General features: G+C 44.4%; 1 protein-coding gene across 2 annotated transcripts in view; it reads right to left on the bottom strand.

The window, feature by feature from the left end:
- Positions 1 to 16,922, bottom strand: part of LOC106607173 (protein shisa-9) — a 92,477-nt gene that overhangs the window by 16,070 nt on the left and 59,485 nt on the right. For both annotated transcript variants that reach the window (XM_014203830.3, XM_014203831.3), the window contains exon 3: positions 6,842 to 6,958. In XM_014203830.3, coding sequence (XP_014059305.1) covers positions 6,842 to 6,958 — 117 coding nt within the window. The remainder of the gene's footprint in view (positions 1 to 6,841; positions 6,959 to 16,922) is intronic.

The raw sequence follows: 16,922 nt of genomic DNA, 5'->3' as shown, positions 1-16,922 counted from the left end.
TGTGTAGAGTGTGTGTGTGGTGTGTAGAGTGTGTGTGTGGTGTGTAGAGTGTGTGAGTGTGTGTAGAGTGTATGAGTGTGTGTGTGTGTGTGGTGTGTGAGTGTGTGCTGAGTGTGTGACTGTGTGTAGAGTGTGTGAGTGTGTGACTGTGTGTAGAGTGTGTGAGTGTGTGTGTAGAGTGTGTAGAGTGTGTGTAGAGTGTGTATGTGGAGTGTAGAGTGTGTAGAGTGTGTGAGTGTGTGTAGATTGTGTATGTGGTGTGTAGAGTGTGTAGAGTGTGTGAGTGTGTGTAGAGTGTGTATGTGGTGTGTAGAGTGTGTGAGTGGTGTGTAGAGTGTGTGAGTGTGTGTAGAGTGTGTGAGTGTGTGTAGAGTGTGTGTGAGTGTGTGTAGAGTGTGTGTGTGGTGTGTAGAGAGTGTGAGTGTGTGTAGAGTGTGTGAGTGTGTGTGTGGTGTGTAGAGTGTGTGTGTGGTGTGTAGAGTGTGTGAGTGTGTGTAGAGTGTATGAGTGTGTGTGTGTGTGTGTGGTGTGTAGAGTGTGTGAGTGTGTGTAGAGGGTGTGTTGAGTGTGTGACTGTGTGTAGAGTGTGTGAGTGTGTGACTGTGTGTAGAGTGTGTAGAGTGTGTGAGTGTGTGTAGAGTGTGTATGTGGAGTGGAGAGTGTGTAGAGTGTGTGAGTGTGTGTAGAGTGTGTATGTGGTGTGTAGAGTGTGTGAGTGTGTGTAGAGTGTGTGAGTGGTGTGTAGAGTGTGTGAGTGTGTGTAGAGTGTGTGAGTGTGTGTAGAGTAAGTGTGTGGTGTGTAGAGAGTGTGAGTGTGTGTAGAGTGTGTGAGTGTGTGTAGAGTGTGTGAGTCTGTGTAGAGTGTGTGAGTCTGTGTAGAGTGTGTGAGTCTGTGTAGAGTGTGTGTGTGTGGTGTGTAGAGTGTGTGAGTGTGTGTAGAGTGTGTGAGTGTGTGTAGAGTGTGTGAGTGTGTGAGTGTGTGTAGACTGTGTGAGTGTGCAGAGTGTGTGAGTGTGTGAGTGTGTGTAGAGTGTGTGTGTGGTGTGTAGAGTGTGTGTGTGGTGTGTAGAGTGTGTGTGGTGTGTAGAGTGTGTGAGTATGTGTGTGTGGTGTGTAGAGTGTGTGAGTGTGTGTGTGGTGTGTAGAGTGTGTGAGTGTGTGTAGACTGTGTGAGTGTGCGTAGAGTGTGTGAGTGTGTGTAGAGTGTGTGAGTGTGTGTGTGTGGTGTGTAGAGTGTGTGTGTGGTGTGTAGAGTGTGTGTGTGGTGTGTAGAGTGTGTGTGGTGTGTAGCGTGTGTGTGTGGTGTGTAGAGTGTGTGTGTGGTGTGTAGAGTGTGTGTGTGGTGTGTAGAGTGTGTGTGGTGTGTAGAGTGTGTGAGTGTGTGTAGAGTGTGTGTGTGGTGTGTAGCGTGTGTGTGTAGAGTGTGTGAGCGTGTGTAGAGTGTGTGTGTGGTGTGTAGAGTGTGTGAGTGGTGTGTAGAGTGTGTGGTGTGTGTAGAGTGTGTGTGTGAGTGTGTGAGGCGTGTGTGAGTGTTTGTAGAGTGTTTGTGAGTGTGTGTAGAGTGTGTGTGTGTAGATTGTGTGTGTGGTGTGTAGATTGTGTGTGTGGTGTGTAGCGTGTGTGTGTGGTGTGTAGAGTGTGTGTGGTGTGTAGAGTGTGTGTGTGTGGTGTGTAGAGTGTGTGTGTGGTGTGTAGAGTGTGTGTGTAGAGTGTGTGTGTGGTGTGTAGAGTGTGTGATTGATGTGTAGAGTGTGTGTGTGGTGTGTAGAGTGTGTGTGTGTGGTGTGTAGAGTGTGTGAGTGTGTGTGTGTGTGGTGTGTAGAGAGTGTGTGTGTGGTGTGTAGAGTGTGTGAGTGTGTGTAGACTGTGTGAGTGTGCGTAGAGTGTGTAGAGTGTGTGAGTGTGTGTAGAGTGTGTGAGTGTGTGTGTGTGTGGTGTGTAGAGTGTGTGAGTGTGTGTGGTGTGGTGTGTAGAGTGTGTGAGTGTGTGTAGACTGTGTGAGTGTGTGAGTGTGTGTAGAGTGTGTGTGTGGTGTGTAGAGTGTGTGTGTAGAGTGTGTGAGCGTGTGTAGAGTGTGTGAGCGTGTGTAGAGTGTGTGTGTGTGGTGTGTAGAGTGTGTGAGTGGTGTGTAGAGTGTGTGAGTGGTGTGTAGAGTGTGTGTGTGTGGTGTGTAGAGTGTGTGTGTGAGTGTGTGTAGCGTGTGTGAGTGTTTGTAGAGTGTTTGTGAGTGTGTGTAGAGTGTGTGTGTGTGTAGAGTGTGTGTGTGGTGTGTAGAGTGTGTGTGTGGTGTGTAGAGTGTGTATGTTGTGTAGAGTGTGTGTGTGTTGTGTAGAGTGTGTGTGTGGTGTGTAGAGTGTGTGAGTGATGTGTAGAGTGTGTGTGTGGTGTGTAGAGTGTGTGTGTAGAGTGTGTGTGTAGAGTGTGTGTGTGGTGTGTAGAGTGTGTGTGGTGTGTAGAGTGTGTGAGTGATGTGTAGAGTGTGTGTGTAGAGTGTGTGTGTAGAGTGTGTGTGTGGTGTGTAGAGTGTGTGTGTGGTGTGTAGAGTGTTTGTGTGGTGTGTAGAGTGTTTGAGTGATGTGTAGAGTGTGTGTGTGGTGTGTAGAGTGTGTGTGTGGTGTGTAGAGTGTGTGTGGTGTGTATAGTGTGTGAGTGTGTGTGTGTGGTGTGTAGAGTGTGTGAGTGTGTGTGTGGTGTATAGAGTGTGTGAGTGTGTGTAGAGTGTGCGTAGAGTGTGTAGAGTGTGTGAGTGTGTGTAGAGTGTGTGAGTGTGTGTGTGTGGTGTGTAGAGTGTGTGAGTGTGTGTGGTGTAGAGTGTGTGAGTGTGTGTAGACTGTGTGAGTGTGTGTAGAGTGTGTGTGTGGTGTGTAGAGTGTGTGTGGTGTGTAGAGTGTGTGTGTGTGGTGTGTAGAGTGTGTGTGTGAGTGTGTGTAGCGTGTGTGAGTGTTTGTAGAGTGTTTGTGAGTGTGTGTAGAGTGTGTGTGTGTGTGTATAGAGTGTGTGTGTGGTGTGTAGAGTGTGTGTGTGGTGTGTAGACTGTGTATGTTGTGTAGAGTGTGTGTAGAGTGTGTGTGTAGAGTGTGTGTGTGGTGTGTAGAGTGTGTGTGTGGTGTGTAGAGTGTTTGTGTGGTGTGTAGAGTGTGTGAGTGATGTGTAGAGTGTGTGTGTGGTGTGTAGAGTGTGTGTGTGGTGTGTAGAGTGTGTGTGGTGTGTATAGTGTGTGAGTGTGTGTGTGTGTGGTGTGTAGAGTGTGTGAGTGTGTGTGTGGTGTGTAGAGTGTGTGAGTGTGTGTAGAGTGTGCGTAGAGTGTGTAGAGTGTGTGAGTGTGTGTAGAGTGTGTGAGTGTGTGTGTGTGGTGTGTAGAGTGTGTGAGTGTGTGTGGTGTGGTGTGTAGAGTGTGTGAGTGTGTGTAGACTGTGTGAGTGTGTGTAGAGTGTGTGTGTGGTGTGTAGAGTGTGTGTGGTGTGTAGACTGTGTGAGTGTGTGTAGACTGTGTGAGTGTGCGTAGAGTGTGTAGAGTGTGTGAGTGTGTGTAGAGTGTGTGAGTGTGTGTGTGTGGTGTGTAGAGTGTGTGAGTGTGTGTGGTGTGGTGTGTAGAGTGTGTGAGTGTGTGTAGACTGTGTGAGTGTGTGTAGAGTGTGTGTGTGGTGTGTAGAGTGTGTGTGGTGTGTAGAGTGTGTGTAGAGTGTGTGTGTGGTGTGTAGAGTGTGTGTGTAGAGTGTGTGAGCGTGTGTAGAGTGTGTGAGCGTGTGTAGAGTGTGTGTGTGGTGTGTAGAGTGGTGTGTAGAGTGTGTGTGTGTGGTGTGTAGAGTGTGTGTGTGAGTGTGTGTAGCGTGTGTGAGTGTTTGTAGAGTGTTTGTGAGTGTGTGTAGAGTGTGTGTGTGTGTGTAGAGTGTGTGTGTGGTGTGTAGAGTGTGTGTGTGGTGTGTAGAGTGTGTGAGTGTGTGTAGAGTGTGCGTAGAGTGTGTAGAGTGTGTGAGTGTGTGTGTGGTGTGTAGAGTGTGTGTGGTGTGGTGTGTAGAGTGTGTGAGTGTGTGTAGACTGTGTGAGTGTGTGTAGAGTGTGTGTGTGGTGTGTAGAGTGTGTGTGGTGTGTAGACTGTGTGAGTGTGTGTAGACTGTGTGAGTGTGCGTAGAGTGTGTAGAGTGCGTGAGTGTGTGTAGAGTGTGTGTGGTGTGGTGTGTAGAGTGTGTGAGTGTGTGTAGACTGTGTGAGTGTGTGTAGAGTGTGTGTGTGGTGTGTAGAGTGTGTGAGTGATGTGTAGAGTGTGTGTGTGGTGTGTAGAGTGTGTGTGTAGAGTGTGTGTGTAGAGTGTGTGTGTGGTGTGTAGAGTGTGTGTGTGGTGTGTAGAGTGTGTGTGGTGTGTAGTGTGTGTGTGGTGTGTAGAGTGTGTGTGGTGTGTAGAGTGTGTGAGTGTGTGTAGACTGTGTGAGTGTGTGTGGAGTGTGTGTGTGGTGTGTAGAGTGTGTGAGTGATGTGTAGAGTGTGTGTGTGGTGTGTAGAGTGTGTGTGTAGAGTGTGTGTGTGGTGTGTAGAGTGTGTGTGTGGTGTGTAGAGTGTGTGTGGTGTGTAGTGTGTGTGTGGTGTGTAGAGTGTGTGTGGTGTGTAGAGTGTGTGTGTGGTGTGTAGAGTAGCTCTAAAAAATGAATGCAGTTTAAAAGTGACTACATTAAACAGCGGACCGTATTCTGTTTAGTGTCCTCCTGGTGACAGGGTTGGGGATTATAAAATGTGCTTTCATCAAACAGAAAGGAATATGACCACGTATGGAGAAAAAGAGTGTTGCATCACATTCGGATGAAAATGTTAATTTAAGTATTTTACTGCAAATATCAATGACAACGTCATATGAATCTATTGGCTTTTCTATTAACGTTCCTTTGGTGCAATCACACTGATTTACTCAGTGAGCAGCATAATGACGTGGACTCCTCCATCCCTGCCATTAGTGATTTTAGAATAGGAAGGGCTAGTGAGCAGTTCTAATGACATGCAATGATCTCATGGTGCAAGCATGTATGTGTCGTGCTGTCCTTCCTAATAAGCATCAGTCTGTCCTTGTCTTTCCAGAGTGATCAGATACAATCACGTATGGTTTGTGTGTATGTTCGTGTGTGTGTGTGTGTGTGTGTGTGTGTGTGTGTGTGTGTTGGGGTCAGTAAGTATGTGTGAGTGTGTGCTTGTGTGTGTGAGGCCATGGGGCCAGCCAAAGGGAACGGCTCTGACCCATCCAGACCTATACTGTCAGTCACTCAACAGGGAGTCATGTCACTCACTATCCTGACTGCTTGTGCTTGAGCTACAGGCAGGGTTACTGCACCATGTGTCTATGTTCCACATGTGTCTGAGTTCCACATGTGTCTGAGTTCCACGTGTCTGAGTTCCACATGTGTCTGTGTTCCACATGTGTCTGTGTTCCACATGTGTCTGAGTTCCACATGTGTCTGAGTTCCACATGTGTCTGTGTTCCACATGTGTCTGTGTTCCACATGTGTCTTGGGGGATATGTACTAGCATCAGTATGTGTGTTGAGTTAGTCACCATAGAGGAGGGCAGTGGATGATGTGTGGGAGTAACATCATTGTTGTTCATAAACAATATACACCCTCTACTTCAGGGCTGCCCAACCCTCTTCCTGGAGATCTACTGTCCTGTAGGTTGGACTGAAGACCCACAGGACGGTAGATCTCCAGGAAGATGGTTGGACTGAAGACCCACAGGACGGTAGATCTCCAGGAAGAGGGTTGGACTGAACACCCACAGGACGGTAGATCACCAGGAAGAGGGTTGGACTGAACACCCACAGGACGGTAGATCTCCAGGAAGACGGTTGGACTGAACACCCACAGGACGGTAGATCTCCAGGAAGATGGTTGGACTGAAGACCCACAGGACGGTAGATCTCCAGGAAGAGGGTTGGACTGAAGACCCACAGGACGGTAGATCTCCAGGAAGAGGGTTGGGCAGCCCTGCTCTACTTGATTACTCACACACGTTTTTCTCATGTTTCACACAGTCACACGTTTTCACATCTTTCACACAGTCACACATGTTTTTCTCATGTTTCACACAGTCACACATGTTTTCGAAAGCAAACTGTAGGCATGTTATAATTAAGCAATAAGGCCCAAGGGTGTGTGGTATATGGTCAATATACCATGGCTAAGGGCTGGTCTTAGGCACGACGCAACTCAGAGTGCCTGATACAGCCCTTAGCCATGGTATATTGGCCACATACCACAAAACCCTGAGGTGCGTTACTGCTATTATAAACTGGTTACCAACGTAATTAGAAAAGTAAAATAAATGTTTTGTCATACCTGTGGCCAATCAGCAAGCATTTGTGTGTGTGTGTGTGTGTGTGTGTGTGTGTGTGTGTGTGTGTGTGTGTGTGTGTGTGTGTGTGTGTGTGTGTGTGTGTGTGTGTGTGTGTGTGTGTGTGTGTGTGTATTTGTGTGTGTGTGTATATTTGTGCGTACACATGTGTGTGTCCACAGGACCATACGGCTGTCTGCTCCATTTATGAGAAAATAATAAGTGAAATACTCTAGAGGCTTATAGGGCACCAACTACGCAGTTTATAATATACATTAACATACATTAACATTATATAACACATAACACTCTGTTCAATACTGGAGTATCACAGGCACTGTGTCTCACGTAATAATGAGGGCAGTTCTCAAATGCACATATGTAGAAATATCCAAATGCATAAAATATGTCTATATTATTTATGTTTGCATGAGTGGATAGGTTTTAGTGTATTTCTGTCTATGTGAACTGGTCTGTTGATAGACAGTGCATGTGAAAGGATGTCTTTAGTGAGTGGTGAGTTGCTTACCCACAGCCTTGAGGGAGGCGCACTTGTTAAAGCCCAGACCAAGGTTGTTGTGAGGGTGGGAGAGCGCCATCGCTGGACCCAGGGGTGAGAGGGCAGCGTTATTCAGGTGGTTGTGATCTGAAAGACAGAGAGAGGGAGAGAGAGAGATAAAGAAAACAAGAGAAGAAGAGAGAATGAGCTACTGTTACACCCTAATTAGTCCATGTGTACCACAATGTGTACCACCATGTGTACCATCATGTGTACATTTACATTTACCAGACGCTCTTATCCAGAGCGACTTACAGTAGTGAATGCATACATTTCATAGATTTTTTTTTTTTCTGTGCTGGCCCCCCGTGGGAATCGAACCCACAACCCTGGTGTTGCAAACACCATGCTCTACCAACTGAGCTACAGGGAAGGCTAGACTCCATGTGTACTACAATGCGTACCACCATGCGCACCACCATGCGCACCTCCATGCGCACCACCATGCGCACCACCATGCGCAACACCATGCGCACCTCCATGCGCACCACCATGCGCACCTCCATGCGTACCACCAAGCGTACCACCATGCGTACCACCATGTGTACCACCATGTGTGAGTAATGCTTAATGACCTGTATATTTATGTGTCTACTCTGTGCGTAGTGGGGGCTGGTGAAGATAAGGATGCATGCTGAGAAAAACATGTGACCACACTGTCCTTTGTATTATTGAGGCGGTGAAATATCCTCCCCTACACTAGAAAAAAAAGGTGCTATCTAGAACTGAAATGGTTCTTCGACTGTCCCCATAGGAGAACCCTTTGGAGAACCACATTTGGTTCCAGGTAGAACAGTTTTGGTTCCAGGTAGAACTCTTTTGTGTTCCAGGTAGAACTCTTTTGGGTTCCATGTAGAACCCGTTCCACAGAGGGTTCTATGTGGAACACAAAAGGGTTCTACCTGGAACCAAAAATGGTTATCCTATGGGGACAGCCGAAGAACCCTTTTGGAACCCTTTTTTCTAAGTGTGTATAGGAGGCATAGTGGCTAAAATCCCGTCTTCCGGACATCAACTAGTCTATTTCCCAAAGGTGTTTTGACAGGCACTACGACCACAACACAACACAACCACAACCACACAACAAGCCCACTGTACAGTACTAGCTATAACTATACCGTGTCAAGATTGTTGTGACCCGACATTAACCCTCATTCAACCAGACCCCCACAGTGGTGCCCCCTGGGTCACAGTGAATGGGGGGTTAAGGATGCTAATGTGGCCCAGTGGTTGCAGTCCCGGATGTGGCGCTCATTGGCGTGCATGAGCACCGCCTCTCTATCTGCCCCGTGGCGGTGTGAGGCCGGATGGATTGTTGTGGTACACACATGCAGAGCATCGACATGCAGATGGAAACTCTGCCCAGAGCCATTCATTTAGAGAGTTATGCCAACTTTTAGAATTTTGAATATTGTTATAATTCTAGACATTCAGTCACAAAGCATTGTTTAAATATTCCCTATGGTATATTTAGATTGTACATATTTTTTTTGTTTTTAATAACTTGTTGATAGATTAACTGTACTATCTGGTGGTGACCCACGGAGTTGCAGGACTGATTATGTCACGTCTAGCTAGCTTGCTATTATGATTTGAATGATGCAGCAACACCAGATCAACACCGTCTTACTGGCGCTTTTACAGTCGCTGAAGCATCACCCAGGTGGGTGCTACATTTCAGTATTGGACGATCTAGTCTATCTACGGAGGAGGAGCTGTGACTATCGAAGACGACTAGGTTCCAGATGAAGAGCTCTGTGGCCTGTCTGTTAGATGTCTCTACCTCCCTGCCTGGCTGTACCATCTATGTTCCCTCTTAAGATACTTCCTTTTCCAAACTGCCTTTCATCTAAAGCTATGGAAGACAATTTGATTTATGTGTTTATTTAATGTAATATCTTATGTTAAACTAAACTATCGCCCAAGAACTACCAGATCCCTACATTTGTTTTGTTAAATCGTTTTTTGTTTATTTTGTTTTTAAAGCGACTGAGATTCTACCTGGAATGAAAAACCATATATTGAATGAATATTATTATTAATACAATGGCATTGTTGAATACTCCTTTCTGATTGGCTTGAAGGGCATTCTAGAGTGTGCATTATTTAAGTGATAATGCCCGAAAAGCCAGTGTTTGGAGGATATATTGGCACAGGTGTTGTTAGGCAAACCGTGCCAATATATCCTCCAAACACCGGCTTCGAGGGCATTATCACTTTTATACAACGGGTTACCAACATATTCAAATAATGATTGACATTATCATTCAAAACGTTATTTTGATGAATTTATTCATACTATTTCATCCTTCCGCAAGATATAACCCCGACACAAATCTAGGGTTGCTACCCAAGCTGGTCGTTCATTCTATCAGCCCAGTCGTTCAGTCTTTTTGTTCTGTATCTATGGACATGACCCAGTTGTTCGTTCTAAATGTTCCATTGCCATACTGGCTGGCAACGTTATTTTTCCTTGCTTGCTAAATAGCCAACTAAGGCTAACTTACAGTCACATCAAAAAGTACAGCCAGAATAACAGGACATCAAATCAAATTGCATTGGTCACATACACATGGTTAGCAAATGTTATTGCGAGTGTAGCGAAATGCTTGTGCTTCAAGTTCCAACAGTGCAGCAATATCTAAGATGTAATCTAACAATTCCACAACAACTACCTAATACTGTCACGATCACTGTCCTCAAATTCCCTGTCATAAATCAGCCAAGGCGCAGCGTGCTGGTAATTCCACATACTTTAATAGAAGTGAAACCGAACAAAAACAATAAACAGGATAAACAGAAATGACCGTGACACAACTGAGGTGCACACAAAACACTCACAGAAAGAATAATAACCCACAAACACAGGTAAGGAAAAGGCTGCCTAAGTATGATTCCCAATCAGAGACAATTATATGACAGCTGCCTCTGATTGGAAACCATACTCGGCCAATAAAGAAAAAACAACATAGACATACAACACATAGAATGCCCACCCCATGTCACACCCTGACCTAACCAAACAGAGAAAAACGACTCTCTCAGGTAAGGGCGTGACAAATACACACAAATCTAAGTAAAGGAATGGAATAAGAATATATACATAAAAATATATGGATGAGCAATGACAGAGCAGCATAGGCAAGATGCAATAGATGGTATAAAATACAGTGTATACATATGAGATGAGTAATGGAAGATATGTAAACATTATTAAAGTGGCATTATTAATGTGACTAGTGATCCATTTATTAAAGTGGCCAATGATTTCAAGTCTGTATGTAGGCAACAGCCTCTCTGTGTTAGTGATGGCTGTTTAACAGTCTGATGGCCTTGAGATAGAAGCTGTTTTTCAGTCTCTCGGTCCCAGCTTTCATGCACCTGTACTGACCTCACCTTAGGGATGGTAACGGGGTGAACAGGCAGTGGCTCGGGTGGTTGTTGTCCTTGATGATCTTTTTGGCCTTCCTGTGACATCGGGTGCTGTAGGTGTCCTGGAGGCCAGGTAGTTTGCTCCCGGTGATGCGTTGTGCAGACCGCACTACCCTCTGGAGAGCCTTGCGGTTGTGGGCGGTGCAGTTGCCATACCAGGCGGTGATACAGCCCGACAGGATGCTCTCGATTGTGCATCTGTAAATGTTTGAGTGTTTTAGATGACAAGCCAAATTTCTTCAGCCTCCTGAGGTGCCGAGGCGCTGTTGCTGTTGCGCCTTCTTCACCACCCTGTCTGTGTGGGTGGACCATTTCAGTCTGTCCGTGATGTGTACACCGAGGAACTTAAAACTTTCCACCTTCTCCACTACTGTCACGTCGATGTGGATGGGGGGTGCTCCCTCTGCTGTTTACTGAAGTCCACGATCATCTCCTTTGCTTTGTTGGCGTTGAGTGAGAGGTTGTTTTCCTGACACCACACGCTGAGGGCCCTCACCTCCCTGTAGGCTGTCTCGTCGTTGTTGGTAATCAAGCCTACTATTGTTGGGTTGTCTGCAAACTTGATGATTGAGTTGGAGGCGTGCATGGCCACGCAGTCATGGCCACAGTGTTGCGGATCAGCGAAGTGGAGATGTTGTTTCCTACCTTCACCACCTGGGGGCGGCACATCAGGAAGTCCAGGACCCAATTGCACAGGGCGGGGTTGAGACCCAGGGCCTCAAGCTAAATGATGAGCTTGGAGGGTACTATGGTGTTGAATGCTGAGCTATTGTCAATGAACAGCATTTCTACATAGGTATTCCTCTTGTCCAGATGGGATAGGGCAGTGTGCAGTGTGATGACGATTGCATCATCTGTGGACCTATTGGGGCAGTAAGCAAATTGAAGTGGGTCTAGGGTGGTCGGTAATGTGGAGGTGATATGATCCTTGACTAGTCTCTCAAAGCACTTCATGATGACAGAAGTGAGTGCTACAGGCCGATAGTTATTTAGTTCTGTTACGTTTGCCAACTTGGGTACAGGAACAATGGTAGCCATCTTGAAGCATGTGGGGACATCAGACTGGGATAGGGAGAGATTGAATATGTCCGTAAACACACCATTTAGCTGGTCTGCGCATGCTCTGAGGATGCGGCTAGGGGTGCCGTCTGGGCCGGCAAGCCCTGCGAGGGTTAACACATTTAAATGTCTTACTCACGTCGGCCACGGAGAAGGAGAGCCCATTTAGCTGCATTTGCGTTTGTTTAAGCAGTTTTCTAGTGACATTTATTTGGATACATCCATAACAATGAGCTAATGATGCACAATTTTGCCTGGCATAGAAAATGTGCTCTTTCGTCAGGACACTGTTGCTCAAAGGAGCTAGCCAACAACACAACTAACAAAAAATTATGCTGCTTCATGATTTCGACTTGCTGAGAAAAGCTGCATGCCTGCCTGTCTCATCCCGACTCCCGACAAGTTCATTACTATGGGACAGCTGGAGATCAAATTTAAATATTGAAACAATGTTGCAAATGTCGGAGAGACAGACAGCAAGGTTTATACAAATCTCCGCTGTTGAAAACGAAATGTTAGTCTAAAAGAAATGTGAGATAACGTCTAGATGCTTTTTATAGCGGAGATCAAGTTTATAAATTGCCTGGCTGGGCTGATGAGACAGTAGATTGCACAGTCAGATGGAACAGAGTAAATAGGCATTTTAACGAATAGACAGAGGCTGTGATATATTGGCCAAATATCACAAACACCCAAGGTGCCTTATTGCTATTATAAACTGGTTACCAATGTAATTAGAGCAGTAAAAATAAATGTTATGTCATACCCATGGTATACGTTCTCATATACCATGGCTGTCAGCCAATCAGCATTCAGGGCTCGAACCACCCAGTTTATAATACCCTATAATGCACGGTAGAATTCAATAGTTCATTCTTACGTTCTATGTTTGAGCTGCTTTTGAAAGCAAAAGTCAAATTGAAAACATTATTGGCATTGTTGAATTCGATGTTCATAATTGCAAGCTAGAACTTACGGTTTGGTTAGCTAAACTAGCAAGTCTGTATTGTTTGGTTACCATAGTAACTACTGTAGTTACGGTTGAAGTCAGAAGGTTACATACACTTAGGTTGGAGTCATTAAAACTCATTTTTCAACCACTCCACAAATTTCTTGTTAACAAACTATAGTTTTGGCAAGTCGGTTAGGCCATCTACTTTGTGCATGACACAAGTAATTTTTCCAACAATTGTTTACAGACAGATTATTTCACTTATAATTCACAATTCCAGTGGGTCAGAAGTTTACATACACTAAGTTGACTGTGCCTTTAAACAGCTTGGGAAATTCCAGAAAATGATGTCATGGCTTTAGAAGCTTCTGATAGGCTAATTGACATCATTTGAGTCAATAGGAGGTTTACCTGTGGATGTATTTCAAGGCCTACCTTCAAACTCAGTGCCTCTTTGCTTGACATCATGGGAAAATCAAAAGAAATCAGCCAATACCTCAGAAAAAAATTGTAGACCTCCACAAGTCTGGTTCATCCTTGGGAGCAATTTCCAAATGTCTGAAGGTACTACGTTCATCTGAACAAACAATATTATGTAAGTATAAACACCACGGGACCACGCAGCCGTCATACCGCTCAGGAAGGAGACGTGTTCTGTCTCCTAGAGATGAACGTACTTTGGTGCAAAAAGTGCAAATCAATCCCAGAACAACAGCAAGGGACCTTGTGAAGATGCTGGAGGAAACGGGTACCAAAGTATCTATATCCACAGTAAAACGAGTCCTATATTGACATAACCTGAAAGGCCGCTCAGCCCCTGCTCCAAAACCGCCATAGAAAAGCCAGACTACGGTTTGCAACTGCACACTGGGACAAAGATCGTACTTTTTGGAGAAATCTCCTCTGGTCTGATGAAACAAAAATAGAACTGTTTGGCCATAATGACCATCGTTATGTTGGGAGGAAAAAGGGGGAGGCTTGCAAGCCGAAGAACACCATCCCAACCGTGAAGCACGGGGGTGGCAGCATCAGGTTATGGGGCTGCTTTGCTGCAGGAGGGACTGGTGCACTTCACAAAATAGATGGCATCATGAGGCAGGAAAATTATGTGGATATATTGAAGCAACATCTCAAGACATCAGTCAGGAAGTTAAAGCTTGGTCGCAAATGTGTCTTCCAAATGAACAATGACCCCAAGCATACTTCCAAAGTTGTGGCAAAATGGCTTAAGGACAACAAAGTCAAGGTATTGGAGTGGCCATCACAAAGCCCTGACCTCAATCCTATAGAATATTTCTGGGCAGAACTGAAAAAGCGTGTGCGAGCAAAGAGGCCTATAAACCTGATTCAGTTACACCAGCTCTGTCAGGAGGAATGGGCCAATATTCACCCAACTTATTGTGGGAAGCTTGTGGAAGGTTATCTGAAACGTTTGACCCAAGTTAAACAATTTAAAGACAATGCTAACAAATACTAATTGAGTGTATGTAAACTTCTGACCCACTGGGAATGTGATGAAAGAAATAAAATCTGAAATAAATCATTCTCTCTACTATTATTCTGACATTTCACATTCTTAAAATAAAGTGGTGATCCTAACTGACCTAAGACAGGGAATGTTTTACTAGGATTAAATGTCAGGAATTGTGAAAAACTGAGTTTAAATGTATTTGGCTAAGGTGTATGTAAACTTACGACTTCAACTGTATCTAGTAAACTTGCTGGCTACTTCAGTGGATGTTGAACACATTTCTACTGGCAAATGAACACATTTCTAGCAGCAAATGTGTTAATTATAGGAATTGTATAAAAGGGATAATCAACTCTATGCATTCTCTGGAAAATAATGCAACTCCAACACCTTCCACGTTGTTTATTATTTTCCATAGAACGCATAGCCCCTCATTGATTATTCCTTACGTAATCACAGAATGTTGAAGTGGCATATAAATGTATCATAATGCTCATTCTAGACATTCGGTTACATGACATTGTTTAAATATTTCTCATGTAATGTTAATGGGGAGCTAATATGGCATAGAATAGATAAGGTAGAATTTTGAAATTTGGTTGTGCATCAGCAGTCACTCAATTAGCCCATGTCAACCCACGAGCCACTGCAGCACCTCATAATGAGTAATGTTTTTGTGTGGCCCCCACCCCTATCAAAGTTTCCCATCCCTGTTCTGACTCTGTGTCACGTCCTGACCATAGTAAGATGTTATTTTCTATGGTAGAGCAGGCCAGGGCATGACAGGGGGTGTTTTGTGTTTTTCTATGTTTTGTAGTTCTATGTTTAGGTTCTAGTTTTCTATTTCTATGTTGTTTTTTGGGGGATGATCTCCAATTAGAGGCAGCTGGTCCTCGTTGTCTCTAATTGGAGATCATACTTAAGTAGAGGGTTTTTCTACCTGTGTTTGTGGGTAGTAGTCTTCTGTTTAGTTTTCTGTACCTGACAGAACTGTTGGCCATTTGTTGATTTTTTTCTTTAGTGTTCTGAGTTCAAATAAATATTCATCATGAGCACTCAACACACTGCGCTTTGGTCCCCTCTCTACGACAGCCGTTACACTCTGCCGAATATGTTCCGGCTATGTGGAACGGGAAGCCAGGGGTCAAGTCGAGGTTCAGGGTCAATGCAGTGTGTGTTCCATCAGACACACATAGGGTACAACATGTAAACATTCAAAAGACATGTAGCAATTAAAAAACATTATTGTATCCACTATGTTCATCTGTTCGTAATGGTAAGGTGACTGCCACACAAGCATAATCGAAATTGCACCACAACTGCTCTAATACGGTATGTTCAACAGTGACATTTTTGTATGGCATGTGATTTTAAACATTCTGTAACTGGAACATGCCATACACACTACTGTCAAAAGTTTTAGAACACCTACTCTTTCAAGGGTTTTTCTTTATTTTTACTATTTTCTACATTGCAGAATAATAGTGAAGACATCAAAACTATGGAATAACACATATGGAATAATGTAGTAACAAAAAAGTATTAAACAAATAAATATATTTAAGATTCTTCAAATAGCCACCGTTTGCCTTGATGACAACCAGCTTCACCTGGAATGCTTTTCCAACAGTCTTGGAGGAGTTCCCTCATATGCTGAGCACTTGTTGGCTGCTTTTCCTTCACTCCGCGGTCCGACTCATCCCAAACCATTTCAATTTGGTTGAGGTCGGGGGATTGTGGAGGCCAGGTCATCTGATGCAGCACTCCCATCACTCTCCTTCTTGGTAAAATAGCCCTTACACAGCCTGGAAGTGTTTTGGGTCATTGTACTGTTGAAAAACAAATGATAGTTCCACTAAGCCCAAACCAGATGGGATGGTGTATCAGTGCATAATGCTGTGGTAGCCATGCTGGATAAGTGTGCCTTAAATTCCAAATAAATCACAGACCGTGTCACCAGAAAAACACCCCCATACCATCACACCTCCTCAATGCTTTACGGTGGGAAATACACATGCGGAGATCATCCGTTCACAAAGACACGGCGGTTGGAACCAAAAATCTCCAATTTGGACTCCAGACCAAATGACAAATTTCCACCGTCTCTTCTTCTTATTGGTGTCCTTTAGTAGTGGTTTCTTTGCAGCAATTCGACCATGAAGGTCTAATACACACATTCTCCCCTGAACAGTTGATGTTGAGATGTGTCTGTTACTTGAACTCTGTGAAGCATTTAATTGGGCTGCAATTTCTGAGGCTGGTAACTCTAATGAACTTATCCTCTGCAGCAGAGGAAACTCTGGGTCTTCCATTCCTGTGGCGGTCCTCATGAGAGCCAGTTTCATCATAGCGCTTGATGGTTTTTGCGACTGCACTAGAAGAAACTTATCAAAGTTCTTGAAATGTTCCGTATTGACTGACCTTCATGTCTTAAAGTAATGATGGACTGTCATTTATCTTTGCTTATTTGAGCTTCTTGCCATAATATGGACTTGGCATTTTACCAAATAGGGCTATCTTCTGTATACCACACCTACCTTGTCACAACACAACTGATTGGCTCAAACGCATTAAGAAGGAAAGAAATTCCACAAATACATTTTAAGAAGGCACACCTGTTAATTGAAATGCACTCCAGGTGACTACCTCATAAGGCTCGTTGAGAGAATGCCAAGAGTGTGCAAAGCTGTCATCAAGGCAAAGGGGCTATTTGAAGAATCTCAAATATAACATATATTTTGAATTGTTTAACACTTTTTTGGTTACTACATGATTCCATATGTGTTATTTCATAGTTTTGATGTCTTCACTACTTCACTAAAACTAAAGAAAAACCCATGAATGAGTAGGTGTTCTAAAACTTTTGACCCGATAGTGTACACTGAACAAATGTGACAGGCAGAGGCTTGTTCACTCTGGCCCTCTCCTATTTTCACAGCAAATGAAACCCCGCAGTCCTCAAGTTCTAGCACGCTCACCAATCCAGTGAGGTGATGCTGGTGTTCAGGCCAATGACAAGAGAGGAAGCTAGCTAGCGTGACAACAACAGCAACCAGACCTGAGATGACTGACGGTTGCCCAAATGTAAGCACCAGAGGGTGACAAAAGGTTAAATGTTTGTGCCGCTTTAGATGCAT

Source organism: Salmo salar, chromosome 06 (genome assembly GCF_965601325.2).
Source record: "Salmo salar chromosome 06, fSalSal1, whole genome shotgun sequence".
In the NCBI taxonomy this organism is placed as follows: domain Eukaryota; kingdom Metazoa; phylum Chordata; class Actinopteri; order Salmoniformes; family Salmonidae; genus Salmo; species Salmo salar.
Note: the sequence above shows the minus strand (reverse complement) of the source record. Positions and strands in the feature narration are given on the sequence as shown.